This window comes from Podarcis muralis, chromosome 3, assembly GCF_964188315.1.
Source record: "Podarcis muralis chromosome 3, rPodMur119.hap1.1, whole genome shotgun sequence".
Taxonomy (NCBI): Eukaryota; Metazoa; Chordata; class Lepidosauria; order Squamata; family Lacertidae; genus Podarcis; species Podarcis muralis.
Window position 1 is genome coordinate 81871082 of NC_135657.1, and position 26572 is coordinate 81897653.

The 26572-nt window shown below is 38.7% G+C and overlaps 1 protein-coding gene across 7 annotated transcripts in view; it reads left to right on the top strand.

The window, feature by feature from the left end:
• PHIP (PHIP subunit of CUL4-Ring ligase complex) overlaps window positions 1–26572 on the top strand; it is a 64747-nt gene that overhangs the window by 14178 nt on the left and 23997 nt on the right. For 4 of the 7 annotated variants that reach the window (XM_028722819.2, XM_028722821.2, XM_077926200.1 and 1 more), the window contains exons 5-24: window positions 848–998; window positions 1084–1182; window positions 1893–2053; window positions 5056–5277; window positions 5727–5827; window positions 8984–9054; window positions 9554–9654; window positions 9745–9785; window positions 10664–10762; window positions 11425–11578; window positions 12120–12254; window positions 16008–16136; window positions 16475–16700; window positions 17032–17157; window positions 18204–18387; window positions 19207–19330; window positions 20173–20313; window positions 21064–21140; window positions 22861–23092; window positions 26177–26296. In XM_028722819.2, coding sequence (XP_028578652.2) covers window positions 848–998; window positions 1084–1182; window positions 1893–2053; window positions 5056–5277; window positions 5727–5827; window positions 8984–9054; window positions 9554–9654; window positions 9745–9785; window positions 10664–10762; window positions 11425–11578; window positions 12120–12254; window positions 16008–16136; window positions 16475–16700; window positions 17032–17157; window positions 18204–18387; window positions 19207–19330; window positions 20173–20313; window positions 21064–21140; window positions 22861–23092; window positions 26177–26296 — 2694 coding nt within the window. Of the gene's footprint in view, window positions 1–847; window positions 999–1083; window positions 1183–1892; window positions 2054–5055; window positions 5278–5726; window positions 5828–8983; window positions 9055–9553; window positions 9655–9744; window positions 9786–10663; window positions 10763–11424; window positions 11579–12119; window positions 12255–15274; window positions 15345–16007; window positions 16140–16474; window positions 16701–17031; window positions 17158–18203; window positions 18388–19206; window positions 19331–20172; window positions 20314–21063; window positions 21141–22860; window positions 23093–26176; window positions 26297–26572 lie in introns of those variants that run through there. The other 3 variants (XM_028722820.2, XM_077926201.1, XR_013392299.1) reach the window with 3 other exon arrangements.

The following is a 26572-nucleotide window of genomic DNA, read 5'->3' on the forward strand; positions in this document are numbered from 1 at the left end:
TATAAAGAGTACACAGTTCTGTCTTTGCAGATCCAAATTTGGCTGCATTTGCATGTAATGGTAAGCCAGGGTTTCTGGCTTATTGTGGTATACTATAAATAAACAGTGTGCTAGTTCACACTGTGCCATCACTCCTTCTTTGCTTCTCCTCTGGTGCAGTAAACAATCCAGGAAGCCTTGGCTTTCCATTATGTCCAAACCCAAGGATCTTGGTTTGTTTCTCCCTAATAAGTCATGATCTATAAGTTAGCAACAAACCCATGGCTTAAGATTTGACGAGAAACAAACCGCAATCCCTGGTTTGGTAGAACTGACTTTGGTAACTGCTCCTACTTTGTAGAGAAACAGACCACAAGCCTGGGTTCGGACAGCAGTACAAACCAGACTGTGAGGCAGCCAGAGTAAGGGAGGTGGTGAAGGGAACTTCAGTGTGTACTAGCACACTCATTCATATTAAACGAATCAGACCTATGTATGTGCAGTGTTTTAACTATCAAAACATTTTAATGTTAATGCTAAATACTATTTCTAAAATATGTCACCTTGTTTTCAAATTGACTCATTATGATACTGCGTATTCAATACTATTTCTGTAGTGATTCAAATAATTTTGTTTTCAAATTCATAAATATTTTAAACATGAGGTTAGGGAAAAGTCAGTCTAGATTTTATTTGTGTGTTCATGTGAGTCCTCCTTTAAATACTGCTTTCATTGTTGTGTATACTAGAAATCATAGAAGCATTTCAGGTGTCAAATACTGTCCCCTTTTCAAAACATCACCCCCCGATACTTTTCTAAATTAACAGAAGAATATTGGATATTTTACTCCTGGTTTCTTCTTAACAGGTAAAATACTATAGACACTTGGCACCTGATCACCTGCTTCAGATATGCCATCGACTAGGACCACTTCTAGAGCAAGAAATTCCTCAGAGCGTTCCAGGAGTCCAAACATTATTAGGAGCTGGAAGACAGTCTTTGCTTCGCACAAGTAAAAGTATGGTTCCCCCACCCCCCAAATGACTTGTACACTTATTTTGTTATGTTTCTATGTTTATGTTTTATTTTATATAATCAAATAGGCTGCAAGCATGTGGTGTGGAAGGGATCTGCTCTTGCTGCATTGCACTGTGGAAGACCTCCAGAGTCTCCAGTAAACTATGGCAGTCCACCTAGTATAGGTAAGAGTCTTACTAAATAAGTGTGTAACATTGCTAGTGCAGCAGTTGGATTTATGTCAGTAAGGTGTGGTGGCTATTTGTTGCTGTGGTGTGTGTTACTTCTACCACTTAGAATTTTTCTGTATGTTAGTCCTAGTGCTCATAAATCCTGGTATGACATCTGATTTCAGGCTTTAGGAAGGCATCTACGTATTCAAAATAGCTGATTAGATGCCTTTGCACGTGTTTGTAACCATCACATCCTAGTGTCTGGGAGACTTCAGCACTGACTGAAACCTGCCAGACATTTGATTATAGTGTACATCTAATGGACATCTAATCCTGTGCCTACAGGATTATTTCTGCATGCATGCTTTCTCTTTACACTCTTCTTTTTTTGCCCATCAGTCTAGGTAGCAAGTCCAAATTGCTTCCCTTTCTTGTAGTTAGTAGTTTCTGTGCAAGAAGGTACTTGGGAGCTTGGAGAAGATGACATGTTTGCAAGTTAGTATAGAAAATGGCCAAGAGGAAGTCATAATCTGTTTCTTCCCACAGTTATTGTCTTCCTATTGAATAGTAACAGTGAAAGAATTGGTGGATCACTGGTGGTCAACTTTTTACTATCCAAAAAGGAACTATTTAGGAACCATTTTTGTATTGCTTTAGGAATGATATTTGCCCCTTTCTGGATAGCCACCTGACTGACATACAAAATGCTTTGTTTTTAATAGCTGAAACTCTCTTTTCAAGAAAACTAAATGGAAAATACAGGCTTGAACAACTTGTTCCAACTGCTGTATATCAACATATGAAAATGCACAAGCGAATCCTAGGACATTTGTCTTCGGTATATTGTGTAACGTTTGACCGAACAGGCAGACGGATATTCACTGTAAGTGCAAATTCATGAAAATGTGCATAGTTATAAAAATGTTTAAATATATCTTTAAGGATGATGTACTGTACACATTACTATGATGCAAAGCAGGTAGCTTATGGCAAAAGGTTAATTCATCTCATTAAGCACAAAATTTCTACATTTCTCTCTCTTATGGTGCTCTTGAAGGGGGGGGTGGTGGTGGTTCTTTGGAGCCTCTTCTGAGGTGCTGGTCTCAGCAGTCCTATTTCAGGACGAATGTAATACTTTCTGTGCTGGTACAGGCCAGCCTCATAGTCTTCTTTTGACAAGAAGACCTGCTTTCTTTGGAAATAGTTGCGAAAAACAATATTTTACCTGGATATAAACAGAGGGACATTTTAGAAGCAGGAACTTCCCGCTGGAGGCAGGAAATTCATAATGAACTTAACTGAGAGAAGGGACTCCATGGTCTGTTTCTGCTTGTTTTGCTATGATGTTTATTTCTTCTGTCACGTGTGCCCTTGGTTGCGTTTTATTCTTCTTCCTTTTCCGAGTGGATGAAAGGTGGGGCGCCGAGGGCCTTCTGGCGGTTCCCTCACTGCGAGAAGCAAAGCTACAGGGAACCAGGCAAGAGGGCCTTCTCGGTAGTGGCGCCCTCCCTGTGGAACGCCGTCTCATCAGATGTCAAAGAAATAAGCAACTATCTGACATTTAGAAGACATCTGAAGGCAGCCTTGTTTAGGGAAGTTTTTAATGTCTGACATTTTAATGTATTTTTAATCTTTTTTTGGAAGCTACCCAGGATGGCTGAGGTCTGGCTTTAGCAGTTACCGGTAATTTAGGTGAAAATTTGTATCATTTTTCTGTTTGTGTGGAAGATCTCACTGCAGTTGCAGTTCAGACTTCTGACTCTAGGAGAGGAACATTTGGCGAGTCATCTTGCCACTCCAAAGTATCGTAGCTTTGTTATTTCACTTTCTTCTTTATCACCCAGGATCAACCTGGGGTTAGTGAAGGTGATAATGATGGACTTTCTGTGTTTTTCTCCACCTGTGTACCTTCTGTTGTTCTGGATAGGAAAGATTAAAGGTTGATTGGAAGTGACTGGAGGATAATATGGAATAATTCCCATTTCACTTGGATGTAGTAGGTATCCAAGTGAGTTATGTACCCTGCTGCTTGGAAGGCAGGAAACCACATAACATAGGTTTGCCGATTCCCCATCAGATGAGTCTTCATTTCATTTCTTGACTCAGAACAATCCAGTTTCCTCTCCTCCATTGTGTTTATTTCTCAATCTCAGAGAAATGTGTTTTTTTCCTTGTATTATTCTGTTTTTCCTGCCATTTTTGTCTTTGCTTCTTCTCCGCCATTGCCGCTGTCTATCATTTTTTATGTAAAAAAGAAGCGAGAGATCATTCTATTCCTATGCCTCTCCTCTCAGACTTGCCCCTTGCCTTCCTGCTGCTCAACTCTTGGCAAGGGAAGCGCCTAAGGCCACCTCTTCTGTAAAGCACATCTTAGTGGTCAAAACCAAGTGGGCTGTCTGAGCAGTGGCTGCAGTGAAGTTTCCGCTGACTTCCTCACCCATTGTACTTGTTCATCAGGAGCAGTCAGATTGTCTCCTGGAAGGGCTTCAGCCATCCTGGCTGTAGATGCAACTAGAGCATTGATTTCTGCCATTTCTCCTTTCACTCCCCTATTGACAACTCTGGTGTCTTCCCTGCTCCCCACAAAAGCAGCTAATACTGTCTCCTGCCCCTTTGTCTTCCCCTCTTTGCCCCGCAGGCCTTAACTGAATTGCTTGTAACTGTGCAGTGCCTTATATGAACCAGCAGAGGGTGCAGGATCCCAACAACTTGATTGAAAAACACAATTGGATGGTGGGAGGCTTACTCTTAATACAGCTCTTGTTGTAGGTGCCATGCAGAGTGTTTGGATAAAACATTGGAACATTGATACCACTTCTAGGTCTAATATAGCAACAATCCTAGTGGAAGATTGCAGCATTTCCTACCTGCATGGCAACATAAAATGCAAGATTGCTGGAAAAGGTTAAAAGTAGTGGTGGCAATATTTGTATTTGTAACTTTAAACTATGGGTTCAACTTCCCCTGCCTCCAGACACAGTCATGGCTATATGCGCTTTGTATTTCTCTCTCTGCCCCCCCCCCCAATGTTTGGAGTTTTGGGGAAAGGCTTAGATGGGCTTGAGCCCTTTTGTTCTGGTGATCATGATAATTGGTGATGGTTGTGGTGGCAATTACAGTTGCTTATTCTGCTCTAGTGAACAGAGCGCAGTGCTGGAAGTTGTTTATGTATGGGGTCACTGGGAAAGATGTAGTCTACTCTCCCCTCTCGATAGGCCCGTATAGGTGTCACTGAACTTCCTTTCATACATTCCCTTATTAAGAGAATTTGCTGTCAGACTTAATGTTGTAATGCTTAGATCTCAGTGAAAGTGATAATTAAAAGTAGGCAATCAGACTAAAAGGATTTTGGTTTTTCTTCTTCTCCATGAATTACCTATGCCAGCACTCGTACACTGAGAACTTGTAAATGATACTAAGGATAAGAAATCTTTCTTAACACAATGCAGTAAATAGTCCCTAAAGGCTTATTTTAACAGAAATGCTGGCATTTAATGCAGTGTTTGGAATTCAATTTAATTGCGTTAATTCTGTAGCTTTGCCATCATATCATTAATGTTTTGCTCTTTCTTAATTTTTAGCATGTGTAACTTTTGCAGTTGTTGAAATATATATGTCTATTTCTGCTGTAGAAGGAAGGTGTGTGATGCTATTGGGCAGGGCAGGGAAGGGAGGAGAGATTCACATTCGGTACAATGACTGAATAGGAATCAGAAGCAAACTTCCTTGCAGAAGGAATTGCTTGGATCCAAATGAGTGTATATCAGGGTCCATATTAGGATCCATATGAAATCTGTATTGGAGTCTCATAAACTAGCTAAGCTCATAAACTAGCTAAGTGCCATGAACTTCAATTGGGCAGTAATTGTGGTTAATCTTTTTAAGGGTTCTGATGATTGTCTTGTGAAAATCTGGGCGACAGATGATGGAAGGTTGCTTGCTACTTTAAGAGGACATGCAGCAGAAATATCGGACATGGCTGTTAATTATGAGAATACCATGATTGCTGCAGGGAGCTGTGACAAAATGATCAGAGTGTGGTGTCTCCGAACATGTGCCCCTTTGGCAGTTTTGCAAGGCCACAGTGCATCCATAACATCACTACAGGTAACAGTTTGCTTCCTTCTATGGCATGATTTGAGCATTATTAATGTTATCTTCTCACTTGTGGATATTTATGACACTTGACTTAAACAAGGCAGGGCTGCTCAGTCAGATATCAAATGCTTAGACAAATGCTTATGTGTGAATTGTTAAGTGGATACTTTTGCATTCCTGTTTGAAACAGTATAGGTTTTAACTGTTCTGAACAAAGACAATGGCAGGGGAGAAGGAATATTATTTGTGATTTTGTTTGTGAGTGTGTGCGTGCACGTGCGTTCTTCTGCCTGCAGTGAAGAGCTTTCTGACAGACTTATGCATGTGGCTGATTAAGTAACTTTTTATAGAAGTGGTAATTATGATAGAAATTTCACTTTATACTGAATCATTTGGATCACTTGTTTTCACTGTTTGCTAAAAATCAAGAATTATAAATAGCTTTATTTGTTTTGCAGTTTTCACCACTATGCAGCGGCTCAAAGCGATACCTGTCTTCAACTGGGGCAGATGGCACTATTTGCTTTTGGTTATGGGATGCTGGTACACTTAAAATAAAGTTAGTTTCTCTCTTGTATGGTATTAAGCACACTGTGGAATTAAACACTGCAGTTGATAATGGGTGGCTTTGGGAAGTTATGGGCTTTTACTGTTGTTGTTGTTGTTTAAATTTATATACTGCCCTTCACCTGAAGATCATAGGATGGTTTACAGAATGAAAGCAGAAACATAAATTATATAATAACAAACAAAACCATACCCCCTCACAGTTTAAAAGGCCATAGATTGTTTAAATAGCCAAAGGCCTAGGAGAAGGAGGTTTTTGCCTGGTGTCTAAAGAAGGCACCTGGGAAGCTTCCCTAGGGAGAGCATTCCACAAACAGGAAGCCGCTGGAGAAAGAGCCCATTCTTGTGTTGTCAGCCTTCCGACCTCTTGTGGAGGAGACACACAAAGAAGGGCTTCAGATGATGATTGCAGCGTCTGGGTTGGTTCATGTTGGAAGAGGTGATCCTTAAAGTATTAAGGTACACAGCCATTTAAGGCTGTGTAGGTCAAAGCCTACACACTTTGAATTGTGCCCAGAAACTAATTGGTAGCCATTGAAGTCGGGTCAGGATTGGTGCAATACCCTCAAACTATCCTGCGCTGGTGAGCATTTCTTATTCTCTCCCCTCCCCCCAAACTCTCCAAAGGTGGTTTGTGTGTGCATTGGGGTCTGGAGGGGACAGTAGAAGTAGAGGAAGCTCCATAGAATTCTGCCCTAGGTTGTTTCTGTGTGTGTCGGTGCTAATATTATAATTTATATTGCTTTCTATATATCAGAAAAAGTAGCAGAGGATTCATACTAGCATAACAGAAAATCCTATGCCTGTTCATTCATAAGTTAAGCTACATTGTCTTCAGTGAGGCATGCTTCTTGGTTGATGTTCTTAGGATTATAGACTTGCAGTTTATTCTTATTCAAGTCCCATTGAGTTTAATTAAACTTCTAGTTAAGTATGTGTAGGATTGCTGCCTAAGCCATGAATCTTCAGTGTTAGGGTTCAAAAGTCTCCTCCCATTACTACTTTTGAAATGATGATGCAGCATTTAAACACAGTCTGTTTACTATTTTACTAATTTCAGTTACAGTATCTTTTTATTATAAAAATGTTTCAAAATGTCTGAGCTGAATGTAAACATCCATGTTAAGGCTACTAATGTAACCTCTTTGGTAAATCAATGACTCTACTGCAGTGTTTCCCAACCTTGGGCCTCCAGCTGTTTTTGAACTACAACTCCCATCATCCCTGACTAGCAAGACCAGTGGCAAGGGATGATGGGAATTGTAGTCCAAAAACAGCTGGAGGCCCAAGGTTGGGAAACACTGCTCTACTGGACGTCTTTGTGACATTGGGTGATTAACAGATGGGCAGCCTTAGACACCTGTCAGATTGGGCCATGAGGGAGGAAGATAAGAATCTAGCCCTTTAGCCATATCCAGTTCTCCACCCTCACTGTAAATGTCTACATTTTTATAGAGCAAAATGTAGGTAGGGCATAGGTTTTAGATAGTGCCTCTATGCTGTATGACAGATCTATTTAATTACAAAGCAATACGTTTTTTAACCACTATAGTATGTGTTCTTATACAGGAAATACTCTTAATGAAACTGACTTCAATAGGCCACTGATTTATGTTAGCAACCCTTGATTGGCTTTCTCCTATATTAGAGCATAAGAAAAGATGGGATTCTTGATTTGTGTATTGAAACTCGGAGAATGTACCTGGGATATATACCCGGGATTCACAATGTGGCTGTAGCTCTAGGCCATGTACCCACTGTATGTTTGGAGACTTGTCTCCCTGTCACATCTTTCATATTTATTGCAACAAACACCAATGTACCTGTAGTGCAGGGGAAAGTTTGAAACTGCTCTAGGCAAAGAGTAGACAGTTTATGAAATGACTTTGTAGTCCTTTCAAAAAGAAATAAAAAGGCATGGCTCTGGAAAATACTGACAATACCCAGCACACAGATGTGGTTTCTAATGCATCACAGCCTTTATTTTATTACTAAGAAGTACTGTTCAGATCCCTGTAAAAGGAACTAAAACGTATACTGTTATAACAACCTGTCTTCGGTAAGGTTGTATTTTGCTTTTCTGTTACAATGGAGTTTGCTTCATTATCCTAATTTGAATCCTACAATATTGCCCAGGGAATATAATTAAATAAGATTTCCTACATGTTGTCCAGGCCTAGGGCTTGTGTCTAGATTTAGTATCAGAAAAAAACCCAGCTACTTCCATCATTATAAAGCATAATAATAATAATTTTATGAAATCTTGGATTCTGATGCACAGCATGGTGATTTTTGCAATTATGAAATGAATAAGACTCTGATTTATAACAAGCAGTTGGTGAAGTACTGTAAGAAAAAAACCATGCCATCATTTATTTTTTTTCAATTCTCCCCTACCCCTGCCCCCCATATTAACATTGCATGGGGTTGGTTGCTGATTGCAACCTATTTCACAGAGATCACTAATAAACTAAAAACAGATTAAAATATGCACCAGCACTCTCAATATCTGGGTAGACTTATCTAAACAAAAATGTTTTGTACAAAGGGTACAGTGAAGGTGCATGCCTGATACCAATAGCCAAGGAGTTCCAAAGTGGGTACTTTGTGATACCTGTAAATATGCCAGTTCTGCAAATTGAAGCTGCTGAGTAGGTGTATATGGGGTAAGGAGGTCTCACAGGTAAACTGGCCCCAAGTTGTTAAGGGCTTTATATACTAGCAGTAACACCTTGAACTTGGCCTGGTAGCAAATTGGCAACTGGTGCAGGTCTCTGAACACAGGTGCTATATGCTGACAGGTCTCATTCCTGCTGCAGTGTTCTGCTTTATCAGCAGCTTCTGGATCAAAACATGGGAAACCCCACAATGAGTCTTGAAATTACCAATCCTTTAACTTTTGGGGCTCGAATTTCCCTGTCTAGGAATAGCTGTAGCTGTTGAACCAATTGCAGGTAGTTCTAGCCACTGAGGCAACCTGAGCTTCCAGTGACAGAATATATCATAGCCTAAGAGAGTAGGATGAACTCTATTTTAGTTAAGTCTTCCTTCTCATTTAGATTAATGCCTTTATTTATGAGCTACTGACTAATTCAGTTGCTGTCTTAGATTCTGTTCATGCTTTTAACTGTGTGTTTTAACCTTGCAGTCCAAGACCAACAAAGTTTACAGAGCGTCCAAGACCCGGAGTCCAAATGATCTGCTCATCTTTTAGTGCTGGTAAAGTGCTCCTCTTCTCAAACCGCGTATTAGTGACATATTCATAACTTTTAAAAATGTAGCAGTAGAATTTGCTAAGTAGCATCCTGATGCTGATTTCTAGATGTCTGAATTGTAAACAGTAAGCAAAGGATTTGTTGAAGGCCATCTTGTAAGGAGAGCAGTGTCTGAGAAAGTCTTGTGATTTTCCATTAAGTGGCAACGTTCTTAAATGATACATAAATGATATACTCTACCTTTATCCGCTTCTGCCTATGAAAGCTTAATTGCTAAAATATGTGCTCAGGTGAAGTATCTAATAATTGTGTCTAGAAACATTGAATCTCAATATAGATTTGGATAGTGGTTGAGTAAAAGTATTATTGTTTTGTGTTAAGATTTTTTTGTCCATGTCCATAATGATCAGTACACTGGAGCAGACATTGGCAAGTGAGATGGAAGATTGTCTAATTGAGAAATAGAATATTATGATGATGGTGGTACTTTTTGTTTCCTTTAGGTGGAATGTTTCTGGCCACTGGAAGTACAGATCACATCATTAGGGTTTATTACTTTGGATCAGGTCAGCCAGAGAAGATATCAGAGTTGGAGTTTCATACTGTAAATACCTCCTCAAAATTGCTTAGCTATTTGTTTGAAGTGCTTTGGCATCTTGTAGTCATGATGTTAATTTTTTTCTTGTTCACACAGGACAAAGTGGACAGCATTCAGTTTTCTAACACTAGTAATCGGTAAGCAACTTAACCATTTGTGTATATCATAAGGAATGCTTATCAAATTTGACCCCTATGGAACCAAAATCATTTCCCACCCATGGCCTAAGGATTTGGCAAGCTGAAAGGGTGTGTGTGCTGGTGAGCAGGGGGAGAATGGTTTTGATAAGGAGTAACAGGAGGGGATGGTTTTGGCAAGGTGATCGGGGGTGGATAGGTGGGTTTGGCAAACAAAGTGAGCAGCCCTTAGATGATAAAATATATACTGGGGAGGGAAAAAATGCTTTTAAAAATATTTGCTCCATGTGAGGTTTTTTTTGAAAAGCTCTCTTGCATAATCCTGACCGTGTGTTCTGCAGGCTTCTGTTCTGCCTCTATTTGATTCCTCTCTTCCAGCTGTGTTATCCAACAATTCTCCTTAGTGCCTTTTTTGCTTGGTGCCTGACCATTACCTGTGCTGCCTGAATCCAATGGCAGCTGTAGTCCAACAGCACCTAGAGGGCACCAGCATTGGCTTCCCCTGCTTCAGATTATATAGGTTGGAAGCTTTGGCACTGGACTCAGGTTGCTGGTTAATAAAAGTTGGGCTGCAATCCTAAGCACATTTCCCTGGGAGTAAGTCCCAGTAAATCCATTGGACTTTGCTGAGCATTGGTCTACTTCTGAGTAGGCATGTATAGGATTGCAGTATTGTTCTCGTTACACAGCACTTTGTGTATGTCCTGCAGATTCCATCTAACGCTAATAGTCAAGAATTCAAGAAACCATAAATAGACTAGTGCATTTAAAAGTATTACTAGATTGCAATATGATCTTTTGTGAAATCTGTAGAGAAAGCATTGCAAAAAACCGTTTTGCTTGTGAAAGACAATAAAAGGCATTTTTCCATTTGTTAGATTTGTCAGTGGAAGTCGTGATGGCACAGCACGCATCTGGATGTTCAAGAGAAGGGAGTGGAAGAGTATTTTGTTAGATATGGCTACTCGGCCTGCAGGGTAAGCCATTTTGATCTTATTTATGTTTAGGTATCATCTACTGTAGTAAGGGGTTCAGGGGTACCCAGCATTATGCAGATGTTTCGTGTGCAGAAATTCCCAGGCTCAATGCTCTCATCCCCATTTAGAAGGCATGAGCTAATTTCATCACATAGTTCCTTTCAGTCCTGCTAGGGACCTTTTGGGCTTTTTGTAAATTTCAATGCAGATCCAGCACTTCTGTAGTGAGACCTCAAAATACACCGAGAGTACCAATGTAGGCAATATTTAGTTTTTAGAACTGCTACGGATGGGAACAGTCTACCTGAAACTGGTGGGTATTGGAATCAATTAATTGGAGTTATGGTCTGGCAGTGAAATCCATCTCTCTCTAGGTTTCTTGTTTTTCCCAGGCCAAGGAATAATGGCACTTCTGAGAATGCTGGTGGTCATTGATTTACCTTCTCACAGTTCAAGCAACAGAGATAATAATTTTCAGCTACCTGTGTTTTTTTAATGTTCAACTTTATTGTGCAGTCTCTTTGCATCTAGTACCTAGTGACTGTGAAAGGATCATGACAACTTTCAAGTTGACCAAATCTCTAAAAATAATCTTTGCACTCCTGAAAAACTGACAGTTTCTGATTAACATTTTGATATGCTATTTTGTTCATTAATTGTAGACAAACTTTACAAGGAGTAGAAGACAAAATCACAAAGCTGAAAGTTACAATGGTGGCTTGGGACCGTCATGACAACTCTGTTATTACTGCAGTTAATAACATGACTTTGAAAGTCTGGAACTCTTTTACTGGGCAACTTATTCATGTCCTTATGGTAAGGAAAATAAAGTAACATTCCTCTTTCTATAGCATTGCTGTGTCTTCCTACTAAAATTCTTCTGTTGTGTGTGTGTGTGTGTGTGTGTGTGTGTGTATATATATATATATATATTGTTTCAGATAGTTTAAAATATTGATCATGCAAGATAGGAGAACAAATTTTTGGATGGTGGGAGTGTTGGAAATATTATAGATCCTAATGGGCTGGTTTGCATGTAATACTAAACTATGGTTTAGTGTTATGCAGTTGAGCTTCAGTGAGTGCCTCTCTATTTCATCCACTTTTTGTATGGCCAGGAAAAAAACTGCTTCTGAGATCACTCTCAGTTTAAAAAAAATCGATTTAATAATAATGGATAATAATCTATTATTAGTTGCTAAACAAGCCAACTTTATAACAGGATTCCTGGCCATGATGAAAATGTCATTGTATGGGAATTGTCTAAGGGAATGCTTGGAACTTACTCCATGTTAAATAAGTGGATTTAACATGTTCAGTTTAGTTAATTTGTTTTCTATTCTTTTTTAAATATCAGGGTCACGAGGATGAGGTATTTGTACTTGAGAGCCACCCCTTTGATCCTAGAGTTCTCTTCTCTGCTGGCCATGATGGAAATGTCATAGTATGGGATTTGACAAAGGGAGTAAAGATCCGATCTTACTTCAACATGGTAAATAATTTGATTACTTATATTAAAAATGATGTTATAGAAGCTCATTTTGCCTTTAACAATTGAAATCAAGTATGTGGTATATACTTATTATAGATGCATACATAATACAGACAGATTAGTAATGTAAACACTAGTGTGCTGATACTTTACATTTTTCTAGACTTATTAGTGCATGTACATTGGATAGGTGATTTAAAAACTAATTGCTGCTTAGTCAGTTAAATCTGAAACCAAGAATATGGTGTAGATCCATTTTATTCATTATCACAGTTACATCTCAACTGGAACACCTATTCATCACTTGAGGAATTTTTTCAGTCAGGATTGTTTGATGATGTTGTGTCAGCCCATCACTAGTCTGTCCAAATCTGGTCCATAGTTGGATCAGGTTTGGGCAAACGTAAGTAATTTAGGAACACCTTGAACATGACTTGAAAGATTAGATTAAATTTATTTTATAGAAAGAGAACGAAGAGCAGTATCCCCTGGTGGAGTTCATAGAGGTTTAGGGGCTGGTGATGATCGCATGTAACAGCACAAATGTGCAGATTGATGTGGGTGACATGGTGCTATAACTAGATCATTATGCAGAAATTAAGCCAGCATTTCTGAGTTGAGGTGTAACAGGAAACATTTGCTATGATATTGGAAGTGAGGAGTGCAAAGAGGAGGGAGCCACAGATTATTTTCCTGATATCATTAAGTAAACTGGGCCTCTGGCCAATCTTGCTAATGGAAATGTAGTGTACAAGATAGCATGTTGAAATGAGTTGGTCTCATGTCATTCATTGCATTCAGTCATACCAAGAAGGTATATACAGTTGTACCTTGGAAGTAGAACGGAATCTGTTCCGGAAGTCGGTTCGACTTCTAAAGCACGGCTTCTGATTGGCTGCAGGAAGCTCTTGCAGCCAATTGGAAGCCACGGAAGTCCCGTTGGACGTTGGGCTTCCAAAAATAGTTCGCAAACCTGAACAGTCATTTCTAGGTTTGCGGTGTTCAGGAGCCAAAATGTTTGAGAAATAAGCTGTTCGAAAACCAAGGTACGACTGTACCAGATGAACAAAGAAGCTCACTAAGATGCTTACCTGCTCAATGGACCAAGATACAAATGAGCCTTTTGGCCATGTTCACGTGCTCTTCCCTTCTTGCTGTGCCTAAATGCAAAACAGACACTAAACATAGTTTTCTATTCTGTGCAAACTGGGAAATGGTGGTTACCAGCTTTGGAACAAACCAGGATCATAAATCTAATTCAGAACATGGCTTAAGATCCTGGGTTGTTCTGAAACTGGTAGTCATAGTTTCCCAGTTCAGACAAAGCAAGAAGCAATTATTGTTTTGGTATTTCCTGGTTTAATTATGGCTCGCATGAAGGGGCTGTGTACACTGACAAAAGGGTTGTTGATATCTTCGTTTATTTAGCAGAAGTATGATCATATGAATGTGGCTGTGGTCCAGTTGCCTGGAACAGTTATTCTTTGCCAATAGCTATTTATAAAATTGCTGTATGAAGGAATTGGGACCACTTCCTTTATCCCTTGTAACAGGAACATTATTTGCATACAGCTGCTGCTTTGAACATGACAATTAAGGGGAATCCTTCACATACTAATATTGCTCATTTCTAAACTCTATGGTGAAATCCAACTTTAAAAGAGCACTTGAGATTTATTGAAATGTTATAATTGAATTCTTTTTGCCTAGACTCTCTTTGGATAGTATGATACTATCTACTAATTCAGAGCAAATGGGTTCTTGTAAACTGTAAATCAAGCAGAGATTAAGGTTTGTGATACTCGTGATTATTCCACATCTCATGCTCATTCAGTAAATCCCTTGCATTTTTCAGTTGTTGTCTCTTGCTGAAGATAGTGTTGTATAAAAGAATAGATAAAACTGAGCCAGTGCAAACCAATGAGTTGCCTCGTGATCTTTTAGGGTGCTTCTTTTAGTAGTTGTGGTTATCACACACCATTTTGCTGTTAAGTGTAGCAGACGACTATCCAGGTTGTTGAAAATCTAGTCTTATTTTTAAAATTAAGTATTTCACATCTCTACTGCTGTTCAGTACTTCCAGCACACCTTTTCAGCATCTGCCACTTTTCCAACCCTAAGCCTGCACTATTAATTAGATTCCCCTTATTGGGGATTAGATCCTGTTGAAATCAGGACTTTCTTTCAAGTAAACATGTCTAGGATCAGGCTCTGAATGCTGTGTTAAGAAAAACTACTAAACTGGTAGTCAGATTACTTTTCTAAGTAAACTAATTCTGTTTAACAAATTTGTAGACAGACTTGTAAGTCTTATAGCACTGAACGTTTGAATAGCAACTGATGTGAGATACAAGGCTGTATCCATCGCAGGCATTGTTAGCACAAATGCATTTTTGAGCTTGTGCTGTGGAACTTCCTCTCTTCCCATGATACAAAGGGTCCAACCTCCTTTCCCTTTGATATCAAAGACTAAAAATTGTGCCATTAGAGAGCTTGAGTTGATACAAAATTTATGTAGCTATCTTTAATAAAGGTTGCTTATCCTATTCAACAACCCCTTCTTTGACTCCTTTCAGGATAGAATAGTAGATGCTTTTTTCCTGTTGTTTGGAAGTAAATTCTATTTGAACTAAATGGAATTTACTGTCAGGTACTATGTTTATTACTATGACTTCTTGTTGACTGATTCTGAAGCAAATCTAGAATTTTGAAGAGCATGGAGTTACACCATAATCTCTGGGCCCGCTATGCTGTATACACTAATCAAGACAACCTCTGTACCTTATTTTCTCGATGAGAAATAGGACTATTGTATCATTCTCTTTCTTCAGAGAATGCAAGGTTCAGCTAGCTCTTATTTGTGGAAGGGAACCCCATTTCCTCGCTTGCCTTGCCATGGTTAGATGAAAGTGTTTTGCGCTTAAGTGCCACTGAAATTATTTTGCAACTGGGAATATTGGTAGAGTACATAGGGCATGAAAGTTCAGAGTGGTGATTGGTCACCTGTGCTTGGTTGACAGGTTTCAGGGAAAAACAAAAACCCATTTGTTCTGGATTAATGGAAGTGGAAAACCTGAAAATGAGTATCAGGTAAATTCTTTTTAAAAATATTTGCAGTTCTTTATATGAGTTGCAATCAATCAAATACAGTGTTCAGGTTGAAAGTAAAAAGCAACTAGTTCAAATATCCTTATTGCAGTGGCAACAATTGGGCAAGTGCTTTAAATAAACAGAATTCATTGTGGTTTGCAAGAAGGGCCAAGAACTAATTTAGCACTTAGTCATGAAATGAGACCAAAGGGCAACTGTCAAATACTTTTGTTCCCATGTTGTAAACTAATTTTAATGATAGTTACAGTAATAGCCTGATCCTAAACATGTTTACTTAGAAGTATCTTCAAATGAGACTTGCTTCCTAGCAATAGAATATTAGGATTACAGCTTTGCCTTTATTGAAAATATAGTGGAGGAAAATGTATATCCTCTTTAAGAATAACTATATGAAAGACAGTGTAAACTTAATTGAGTAACCTTATATTTTTTCTTAAAATGTCAGAAGGCAGGAAATGTAGTATTGTTTAATGAATGGTATATCGGACTTTGCTTACAAGTGATATAAAAAAATAAACCACGCTGAATGTAATTTTCATCTAACAGCATATTTCCTTTTAAAAATAGGTTTGTCATGTGTTTGAAAATAATATGACAATTTTGGTTAGAAGTTTGTTGATATTGTGTGTTGTTGTATTTTAGATTGAAGGACAAGGACATGGGGCAGTGTTTGACTGCAAGTGTTCTCCTGATGGCCAGCATTTTGCCTGTACAGACTCTCACGGTCATCTTCTGATCTTTGGATTTGGCTCCAGTAGCAAATATGACAAGGTATCGTGCAGAAAACAGCTTAAATTTGTTTCAGTTGTAGCTTTTGTACAGGATCTATAATTTATCATGGCCATCCAAACTGACTCTGGTTTATATTCAGATACTCCTGCATTTATGTAGCTTTTGTTTTTTAGGTACAAATAGGAAAAGCTATTTAAATAGTAAATCGGAAAAGCTACATAAATGCAGGAGTATCTGGAACACAAGTGTTTCTGTAGCTTGCTAGTGCTTTATGGCTCTTCTGAAGTTGACTCTTAAAATAATAATAATAGGAAAGAGCTGCAAATAACAATGGAATACTAGTTTTGTCTATAATTTAAAATTTGATTTATTTACAGATAGCAGATCAGATGTTCTTTCACAGTGATTATCGGCCTCTCATCCGTGATGCCAACAACTTTGTATTGGATGAACAGACACAACAAGCACCACACCTCATGCCTCCACCATTTTTAGTTGATGTTGACGGTAACCCTCATCCATCAAGATACCAGAGATTAGTTCCAGGACGTGAAAACTGTAGAGAGGAGCAACTTATTCCCCAGATGGGGGTAACTTCTTCAGGTATCAACAACTTCAACTTGACATGGGCCTTTGAAGTTTTATTTGAGTATGCAGTATTCAACAGGATTTCCAAGGAAGATGTCTTAGCACTGTTACCAGACTAAATTCACAGAGTGATGTGCATATGGGAAAAGCAATGAGATAATGTTCATTATTTTCCAGCATTATTTATGCTCTCTTAATGATCACTAATAAAGGGGCAATGTCACGTTCATAACCTCCAACTACCTTTAATGCAAAGGGGAATCACTTTCTAATATTCCAATACTTCTAATACATTGAGAAATTATGGATCAGCTGAAGAACTAAATTCAAATTCTGCTTTTCATAGGACTGAACCAGGTTTTGAGTCAGCAAGTTAGCCCCTTGGACAGCATGATACAGAGACTTCAACAAGAGCAAGATCAAAGGCGATCAGGAGAGGCTGGAACTAGCAACACTAATAGAGTTGGCCGGGGTAAAATAACTCCTTATTTAAATAGCCAAATAAGCAGGATCTGACTTGCCTCCATTCAATATATCACATTTATGGAAAGGGGGCACTTGAGCACAATAATAATGTCTTTCATCACTTTCCAGTAATAAAATGTATTTGTTTTTAAACCAAGGAACTTCATCAAATTGCAACTAGCAGGAAAGCTTTAAGGGAGTTACATAAGCTGTCTTCAGACATTAAAATAAGGAGTGGAGTGAACTCACGAGGAGGGTAGTAGGGATGAGCACTCAAGTCTCATGCCGTGTTGCCATTTCGGTTACACTCCATCTTGCAAAAGGTGACTGTTTGAAGCAGGGAGCCTTCTGCTCACGAAGGTTCCCCATTCATTTTAGATCCCTGGAAAATAAGAATTTGCATTGTGTGGGGAGCCTCCTTGTACAAGAGTAATACAGAATAGTAAAGGAGGTTCCCTGCTTCAGATTTTCACCCTCTAAAGGGGGCAGTAGAAGTAGGGTGCTAATTTCTGCTGGCTCCCTCCATGTGTTCACTTCAATCATTGTAACACCTGAAGAAGGCAATAGTGGCACCCATTTTACAGTTTACAGCCTAAATTAGTTGAATATAGTGGACTTACAGTAGTGCTTTATAAGGGTGGTTAATTTATATTGCCAAGCTACCAAACTATATTTAGAAATTGTATTTTTAATCTACATGTAATTTTCTTGCTTGGAATCCTGAGTTGTATTTCTGTGAACAGAACAAATACTCTTTCTGTAGAAGAGGTTCAGTTTCAGCAAAGGCTCTTGGAGCTCGGAAGGTGTTTTTTCCTGATACCCTCTATGGCTTTCAGTGCCACTTTTCACACTGTTCTGCCGGGGGGTGGGGGTCCCAAATCTCTGTAGCCAACTTTTGAGCTGGGCTGTGGGGAGATTGTGAAAATCCCCCTTTCTGCCAGGAGTAACATGCTGTGAGTGAGTTTGTTCACAGGAATTAGGTTCTAAGCCATTAATTTTATGCATCAGATTCCCTCAGAACTGTCTCTGAAAATATTGTTTTTCATTTCAAAGGCTCTGTAAACTCTACCTCTGAGGTACATTCACCACCAAATGTGGGGTTAAGACGCAGTGGACAGATTGAAGGAGTGCGGCAGATGCATAGCAATGCACCAAGAAGTGAGATAGCTACTGAGAGAGACCTAGTGGCATGGAGTCGAAGGGTTGTGGTACCAGAGCTGTCAACAGGAGTAGCTAGGTAAATTCAAGTATCTTGGTATCAAGTTGCTAAGTTTGAATAGCTAGGCTTACAATTAACCTTGGAAGTTATTTGTACATATTTCATTTAAAAGCCCCAAACTGGTATCAGTCTTCACAGGATGCTTTTACTTTTCTTTAAGTCCATATAACAAGCAGTGTTCTAAAATTTATTATTGGAGGAATGGCTGCAGATACAGAATCTCTTCTTTCACTTGCTGTGCCTGGAGTATATCTATTATGCCCTTAGTGGTCACCTTTAAAACAAAAAAAAAATTATCACCCATGTTGGTTCGGGAGAATCTGCACCATTAGGGTCCTGAACATCTAGCCTTGAATTAATCATTCTTTATCTTTTACTGTATCTATTCAATGTTGCAGAAAGAGATATTCTATTGTACTGTTAAAAGTTCATCTTTATGACACAGGGGAAAAATCACCACATTTAAAATGTGGGTTAATTCTGTGAGCCAGACGTGGGTGTGCATTCCTTGGACTTAACATTTTAGGACTCTAAAATGTTCATTACAAAATTGATCAGTTTTGTGAATATGAATAAATGTGTGTACAGATCTATCATCTTTTTCACCTTTTGAGGGGATTGAAATTTTTGGTATGCTATTTTAAAACTGCAGAAGGAGTTGTTGATTTATGTTGGCATATATACTTTGGAGTCCTACGTTGTCAAACATGGAACATATTGAAGTGTGTGGGCACATGGCCTCTTCTCCAGGAATTGGCATGGACCTTGTAATTCTACTGCATGTAGAATTATACTGTAAAATACGTGCACATTAGTATCTAAATTTCTCTTTTGTAGTAGGCAGGAGGAATGGAGAACAGCAAAGGGAGAAGAAGAAATCAAGTTATACAGGTCAGAAGAGAAAAGAAAACACATTATCCCTCATGTTCCTAGAGAGAATAAAATACCATCTTTACCTAAGGTAAGCAGTGAACCATTGTCTCTAATGCAGTCCCTCATGAAAGGTGCAGCCCTAAACAGAATTACTTGCAACTAAGCCTTATTGCAATCAGTAGGAATTATTGCTGGGTAGACTCAAATATAATTGGGATAGAAGTCTGATATAAGGTAGAACAGGATTTCAACCATAGCAAGGCAGATCTTCGGGAAAGCTGAGGGTATATGGGATAGTAGGGCATGGCTTTTTAGGGGTGATTTTTTTTTGCAAATTTCTTCTATGAGGGGGGCGGGTCTTTAAAATATGCTTTTGGGTGTGAGGAATTCAAATCTGTTTTTTTTTTTTATGAAGAAGCACATAAATTGCTTTTGGAAAACCAAATAATTTTAATTTTACTTTCTGAAAATGTAAACTAAATGTGAATGCTAAATAATATTAATATATAATATAACTACAAGTACTTGGAAATTATTTTTACTGATTTCTGTGCAATTCTACACACATTTTACTTACCAAGCAAAACTATATTATATTAATTTAACAAAAATATTTTTGAATTCCCAAGTCGTGTTACCACTTTATAGTACCTCTCATTTTTTTTAATTTTAAAGTTGAAAAACTCAACATACCCTAGGATGTTGTAGCAGTATGTGAGCTGGATCAGTTGCTCCAAGCACAACCCTACTTTTGTATACTTAGATAAAATGTTGCAGTTGCTTCATCCCGATCTTCTATATCATAAAAACCATATAAAGTTAAATCTGTTCAAAAATTCAATCTACATGTTAAGATCGTTCATCAAAAAGAATTTGGGAACAGTGACTTCTTGTGCATCTTCTTGTAATGGCCATTTTGTGTCTTCCTAGAATCATTCTCATGATCATCTGTTAGATGTTGGTGATTCAAAAAAGCAACAGGCCAACCAACATAACTACCGTACTAGATATGCACTGGAAGAAACTGCCAGGCCAAATGAAGATGCGGAAAAAGGAAGCAGTTCCTCTGAAGTAAGACACTGAATTATATTTTATGGGACGGTGACAGTAGCATTCATTCAGGTTTATGTTGGTGGTGGGTCACCAGCCAGTGTGGTGTAGTGGTTAAGAGCGGTAGTCTCCTAATCTGGGGAACCGGGTTCGTGTCTCCACTCCTCCACTTGCAGCTGCTGGGTGACCTTGGGCCAGTCACACTTCCTTGAAGTCTCTCAGCCCCACTCACCTCACAGAGTGTTTGTTGTGGGGGAGGAAGGGAAAGGAGAATGTTAGCCGCTTTGAGACTCCTTAAAGGGAGTGAAAGGCGGGATATCAAATCCAAACTCTTCTTCAACATTTTTGTGTGACATTTAAGTTGCATGCATCAAAACTGGCATACTTGCTTTAGCAAGGCAGTGCTGCAGTGTGGAGGGCTCCTGTTCATCATGCCTGGCAGCCAGGCCCCTCTTCCAGGAAACAGCATGTGGGTGGGGGAGTGCAGGGAGCAGTAGATGAAAATTGGAGAGGGATCTACAGGAAAGGGACCTCTGCTGGAAGCTGATTCTGCCTTTGTGAACAGAAGGAGCCCTTTGCTCACAGGGGACAAGTCTAGACCAAACCCAACTAATATTTCTTAGAAGAAATATTATTGGGGACACACACACACACACACACACACACACACACACACACACACAATATATGATGTTTGTATTATGTGGATAGATATTATATTCTAGTATGTATTACTAGTTATAAACAAACATTATATTCCCTTGCTCTTAGGAGGGAGAAGTAGTTGTTGCAAGTGGAGGAACATCTGAAGATGAGAGGAAAGCATGGCACAGTGATGGCAGTTCTAGGTAAGAGACTGAATATAAAGGTCCATAAAGGTTGTTAAATGCATGTGTACACACAACTCTATATATATATAGCATAAAGGAAAGAAAGAAATTTAAAAAGGGGAAAAAATAAAAACAATGAGATTAAGAAAAGATGGATTAACAAACAGTTATGGAATGCAAAAGAAAGAAAGAAAGAGAAAAGAAAAGAAAAGAAAAGAAAAGAGACAAAGAAGAAAATAAAATACTTAGGCTGGGATCCAAGCTGCTGTACATGCACAGGGGATTTTCATCATCCCCTTTTAAGCACCAGTCTCTTCCATACTTTGAAACCCACTCTCAAGGTAGTAAGATGCTCTAGGGTAGCAGTCCTATATCCCTTGCATATATAGTTCATGTATTTGTAGGTCCCAGCTATAGTCTATAAGATTTTCCTGTCTAAGCTAAAGCAAAACCTGAACACTGAGAATGGGTTTCCTGTAGTTTGAATAGTTTAAGATAGACATTGAAGAAACATGCATAAATATATTTTGGTCTAGAGGATAACTTTAGTTTAAGTAAATGAAGGAACGGGAAATTTGTCAAAAAAGTATTCTGTACTGATATTTTTGCAAAGTCTGTATACTTGGGTCACTAGATAAAGGCAAAGCATTGTTGAGCTAATGCACAAAATGTAAGAAATCATTTAAATAACAGAAGAGGAAGTGTAACAGTGATTAAAAACAGTACTTCATGGGCCTATTTTTTGAGGCGTTCAGTAGGACAATTATTCTTAAATGTTTAATAGCAGAAGTATATTTAAGGAGATTGGAAAAGTAGTTCTGCAGTTTTGCAAGTGACTGATTTCATGTATTACACAGAATGGTAACCTGAACCTGGTTAGTATAAACTAGAAAACAGGAAATTTTAAAACATTAGAAATGTTACTTTAAGTACAGTAAATGTTAACTATAAGTAGCAATAATCTTATTTTTTCAAGCTTATAGTTGTATTTGGGATCCAAAGCTAACCGCTATATTGGAAATAAGATTAAATATGTGTTAATTGGAATATTTAAGGAAAGTTTCATAATTTGGTAGTTTTTATTTTAAAAATACATTCTACTCTTGTATACCTGTTTTTATGCTTAGGATTATGTTCAACCTTTAGCGATCCATTCAGGAAATTCATGTAGAGTCAATCAATTCTAGTTCTAGTAAAGGTGGGGTAGAAAACACTTAAATCTTCTTAGCTTCACCATCATCATTATTTATACCCCGCACATCTGGCAGGGTTTCCCCAGCCACTCTGAGCGGCTTCCGACAAAATATTAAAATACAGTGGTCTGTTAAACATTAAAAGCTTCCCTAAACAGGGCTGCCTTCAGATGTCTTCTAAAAGTCTGGTTGGTGTTGTTCTCTTTGACATTTGGTGGAAGGGCGTTCCACAGGATGGGTGCCACTACCGAGAAGGCCCTCTGCCTGGTTCCCTGTAACTTGGCTTCTCGCAGCGAGGCAACCACCAGAAGGCCCTCGGCGCTGGACCTCAGTGTCCGGGCAGAATGATGGGGTGGAGACGCTCCTTCAGGTATACTGGGCTGAAGCCATTTAGGGCTTTAAAGGTCAGCACCAACACTTTGAATTGTGCTCGGAAACATACTGGGAGCCAGTGTAGCTCTCTAGATTTTAAGTCCTAGCTGGAAAGTTATTTTTGCGTGTGTTAAGCTTGTGTAAATTTATTATTGGTTTGTTCTTTCTTCTAGTGACTATTCTAGTGATTATTCAGACTGGACAGCAGATGCTGGAATTAACCTGCAACCACCAAAGAAAGTTCCTAAAATTAAGACTAAGAAAGCAGAAAGCAGCTCAGAAGATGAGGAAGGTCCTGAAAAACAGAGGCAAAAGCAAATCAGAAAGGAAAGAAAAAAAGATACTGAATACAAAGATGGTCCAACATCACCAAAGAAAAGGAAACCCAAAGAGAGAAAGCAAAAGGTTGTATTATAGTAGTAGAATATTAGCTGATATAAACATTCTTCTGATTAGCAGTAATGTTACTTTAATTGTTGTCAATATTGATCCCTATGAATGGCAGTTATAATTTTAAGGCACCCACCACACCACATTAATGTACTTACATGTTTCTGAACTTGAAAGTGCTACTTTCTTTTTTTACTTTGCAAGAGTTTTGAAGTCTTGCATGTGTTAAATACACAGGAAAGGAATCCTTTCATCAACAGAAGAGAATCTCTTTGATCCAACCCATTAGTAGAGTGGTTTTGTTCTCATGCAGGGTGACTTTCATTCAGATTAAATGTAGTGATGGTACCTGTCCTCCTTGTGCATTTTGAATGCACCTTTTTTTTTTTAATCATTCACCTGTGGAATGCTTTTATGTTAATCCATTGTCATAGAGGACAGCCACATAAAAGCTGTTTGGGGACTTGGAACAACAACCCTGGTTGTATTCCTGTATTGCTTCTGTGTTTGCTACTACTTTGTAGGGCTTTTCCAGATAATGGTTTGGATCTTAAGTTGCTCCTCTGTTCCTGTAGGAAAGAAGGACATTTCTGTAAAACCCCTTCTCTATTTGTAGCCCTCTGTACCATATCCCACACTGTTCATTAGAGCCTCCCAATCCCAGAGCAGATTTCTGAAGTAGCAGAAGGCACAAAGGGAATGGGGGGGCAGGAAGGCTCTGTTCTGTGAAAGTAAATTCTGTTCTGTCCATAGATGTATGTTTGGATCTGAGCCAATGTTTTTCTGCAGCAGTTGCCTACTTGTTGATTAATTGTACAGGATCATGAGTACCTGTGTGTGTGTGTGGGGGGGGGGGGGAACTGTCATCCCTTGAATGGCAAAATCCTAACCTGTTTCACATATAATGCTAAACTATGGTGTGTTTGTGTGTTTTTGTGTGTAGAATATTTATATCCATTTTCTAACAGAAAATTACTCAATATGATTTAATGTTATTTGCCCAAGCCTCAGGGTTTGTGCTATTCCTTCCTTTTAATCTTCAGCTAACAGAATTTACTCACTATGTTGAATCCTGTACAAACTATGGTTAGTGTGAACTGTGGTTTAGGGAAACAAGCCAACTTCAAATTCTGATTTATAACCCAGCTTATTTCCATAAACCATAGTTACTATGAATAATAGGTTTCAATTTCAACCAAGTGAGTAGCGTAATTAGTTGAAAATAGAAGGTGTGTGGGAGCATGTGATCCTGAGGCCAACCCAGCTTGATTCCTGTAGTTCTAAACAAGATATGGTGTAGTGTTGCATCTGAACACAACCGCTGGCTGCATTAACATGTCATGCCAAACCATATTTTAGCATGATTGCTTCTCTCCTCATTCTCTAGTGTTGCTGTGAGGACTTCTCAAGTTCCCACTTCTGTTTTAGAATCATAGAATTGCAGAGCTGGAAGGGACCTTGAGGATCACTAGTCCAACCCCCTGCAATACAGGAATATGCAGCTGTCCCATATGGGGATCGAACTTGCAACCTTGACATTATCAGCATCATGCTCTAACCAGCTGAGCTATCTAGGCTAACTGTAGCTTCTCATGACATCCAAACCAGGACAAATGGTAGTTAGTCTTAGGTATGATTAGTGGAAATGAACCAAATTTTAAACTTGGATTTATGAAGCCTGCTTGTTTTCACTAACTACAGTATAGCTAAGATTAACCACAACTGAGTTTGGATAAAGACTAAATTGTGGTTAATTTAAAGCAGAAGCTTCCAATTTCCAGACCAGAGACTGAATTGCAGAGTTGGTCTATATATCAGATTGGAGACAACTTGCAAAGTATCTAATCTCCATTTACTGGTCCCACTGCTTCAATCTTCATGGCTTCATTAATTCTTTTCGTTAAAATTGTGGGGACCCACCATTAAAAAATAGCAGTTGGTAAAAATCATACTCTGCAGTAAGGATGTGAAGATGGTGGCTATCTTTTGAAATTTTACTCTGAAGACCTCAATTAGGCTTTATTTTAATAATGTGGATATGAGCACAACCAAGGTAAATTCAAGCTTATAGAAGATTTTGATACTGTGTGTTTATATTCTAATAGACTTGCTTTCTACTTTCCAACTGTATTCCTCAAAGCAACTCCAAACATTAAGGAAAAAGAATGGACACATTGAAAACCATGTACTTAAAACAAACAAACAAGCAGCTGAGCTGGAAAAGGATCAGCCACTTAACATAGGCTTTTCCTTTTTCCCTTTCCCTTCTGGAATCCTTTCCAGACCGTAGTTCCTGTTAATGGCTGCGTAGCGTGAGAGAGAACAGTGTAGCTAGAGCAGCATTGCATTTGGACATTTTTTAAATTAATGAAAAACATTTTGGGTGGTTTCCCAAACCACACAATTGAATTTATTTCAAACCGGATAGTTAGAAAATACAGATTCTGTAAATAAACAATTTTGTATGCAATAAGAAGATTCTCTCTGCATTACAGAGAGCTGTTTCTTCATCTTCACCTTTCTATATATCCACCCATTAAAAAAAGTTAGCTCGCAGGGTTCCACTATGCTTAGAATCATAATGAGAACTGAATCTTGCAACAGAGCTAAATTATGCAGATGGTCTGGGTCGATTCTTAGTGGCAACCAGTGGATCAATGGGATGAAGCAAATGAACTGCAAATTGAGGTATAGCAGAAGTGGTTGAGTTGCCTTACAGTAGGCTTCCCACAAAGCACCCACCCACTTGTGCCTCCCCATGGTCCAGGCAATATATACCCTCCATGCCCACACAGGAACAGATGTGCTAGTACATACACAATCTTTCATTTTCAGAGTTCTATCACAGTCTAGCATAAGAAGCAGGACCCGTGGTGGGAGTCCTATGTAGACAAGGGGTGTGTCAGGTTTGCTCCTGTTACAAACATTCTCCTATTTCGTCCACCCGCCCCCCTCCTCCCCGATGGCTAACCAAAATATTTCAAATTAAATATATTTTTCAGTAATTCTTTAGACTTCTAATGATGCCTCAAATGCAGTTTTTTAAAAAATAAAAAAATGCTAGAAATTAATTCAGATTTATTGGGGGGTTTCTTTTAGAGGTTGGCTGTGGGAGTGTTGGCAGAAAATGGCTTGACATTGGAAGAATGGCTGCCTTCTGTGTGGATCACAGACCTTGTTCCTCGCCGATGCCCATTTGTACCACAAATGGGAGATGAGGTACGTTAAAAAAATTCCTTTTCTCCCTTTATGCTGTGCTCTGTCTATGTATTCTTGTTTTATTGTATTAGTCTATTTTCAGAGTAATTAAAACAAAAACAAAGCAGAACACTGGAATAACCCAGAACAGTGGTGCTTGTTTTTAAAATACCAATTATCTTTACTTGTCACTGTTGAGTGATTCAGACACTGGGGTACAAACAGTATAAGAGGAATGCATTGCAATTCATAGAGAAGGAAAAACTATATACTCTTCAGTCCACTTGTCTCTTAGGT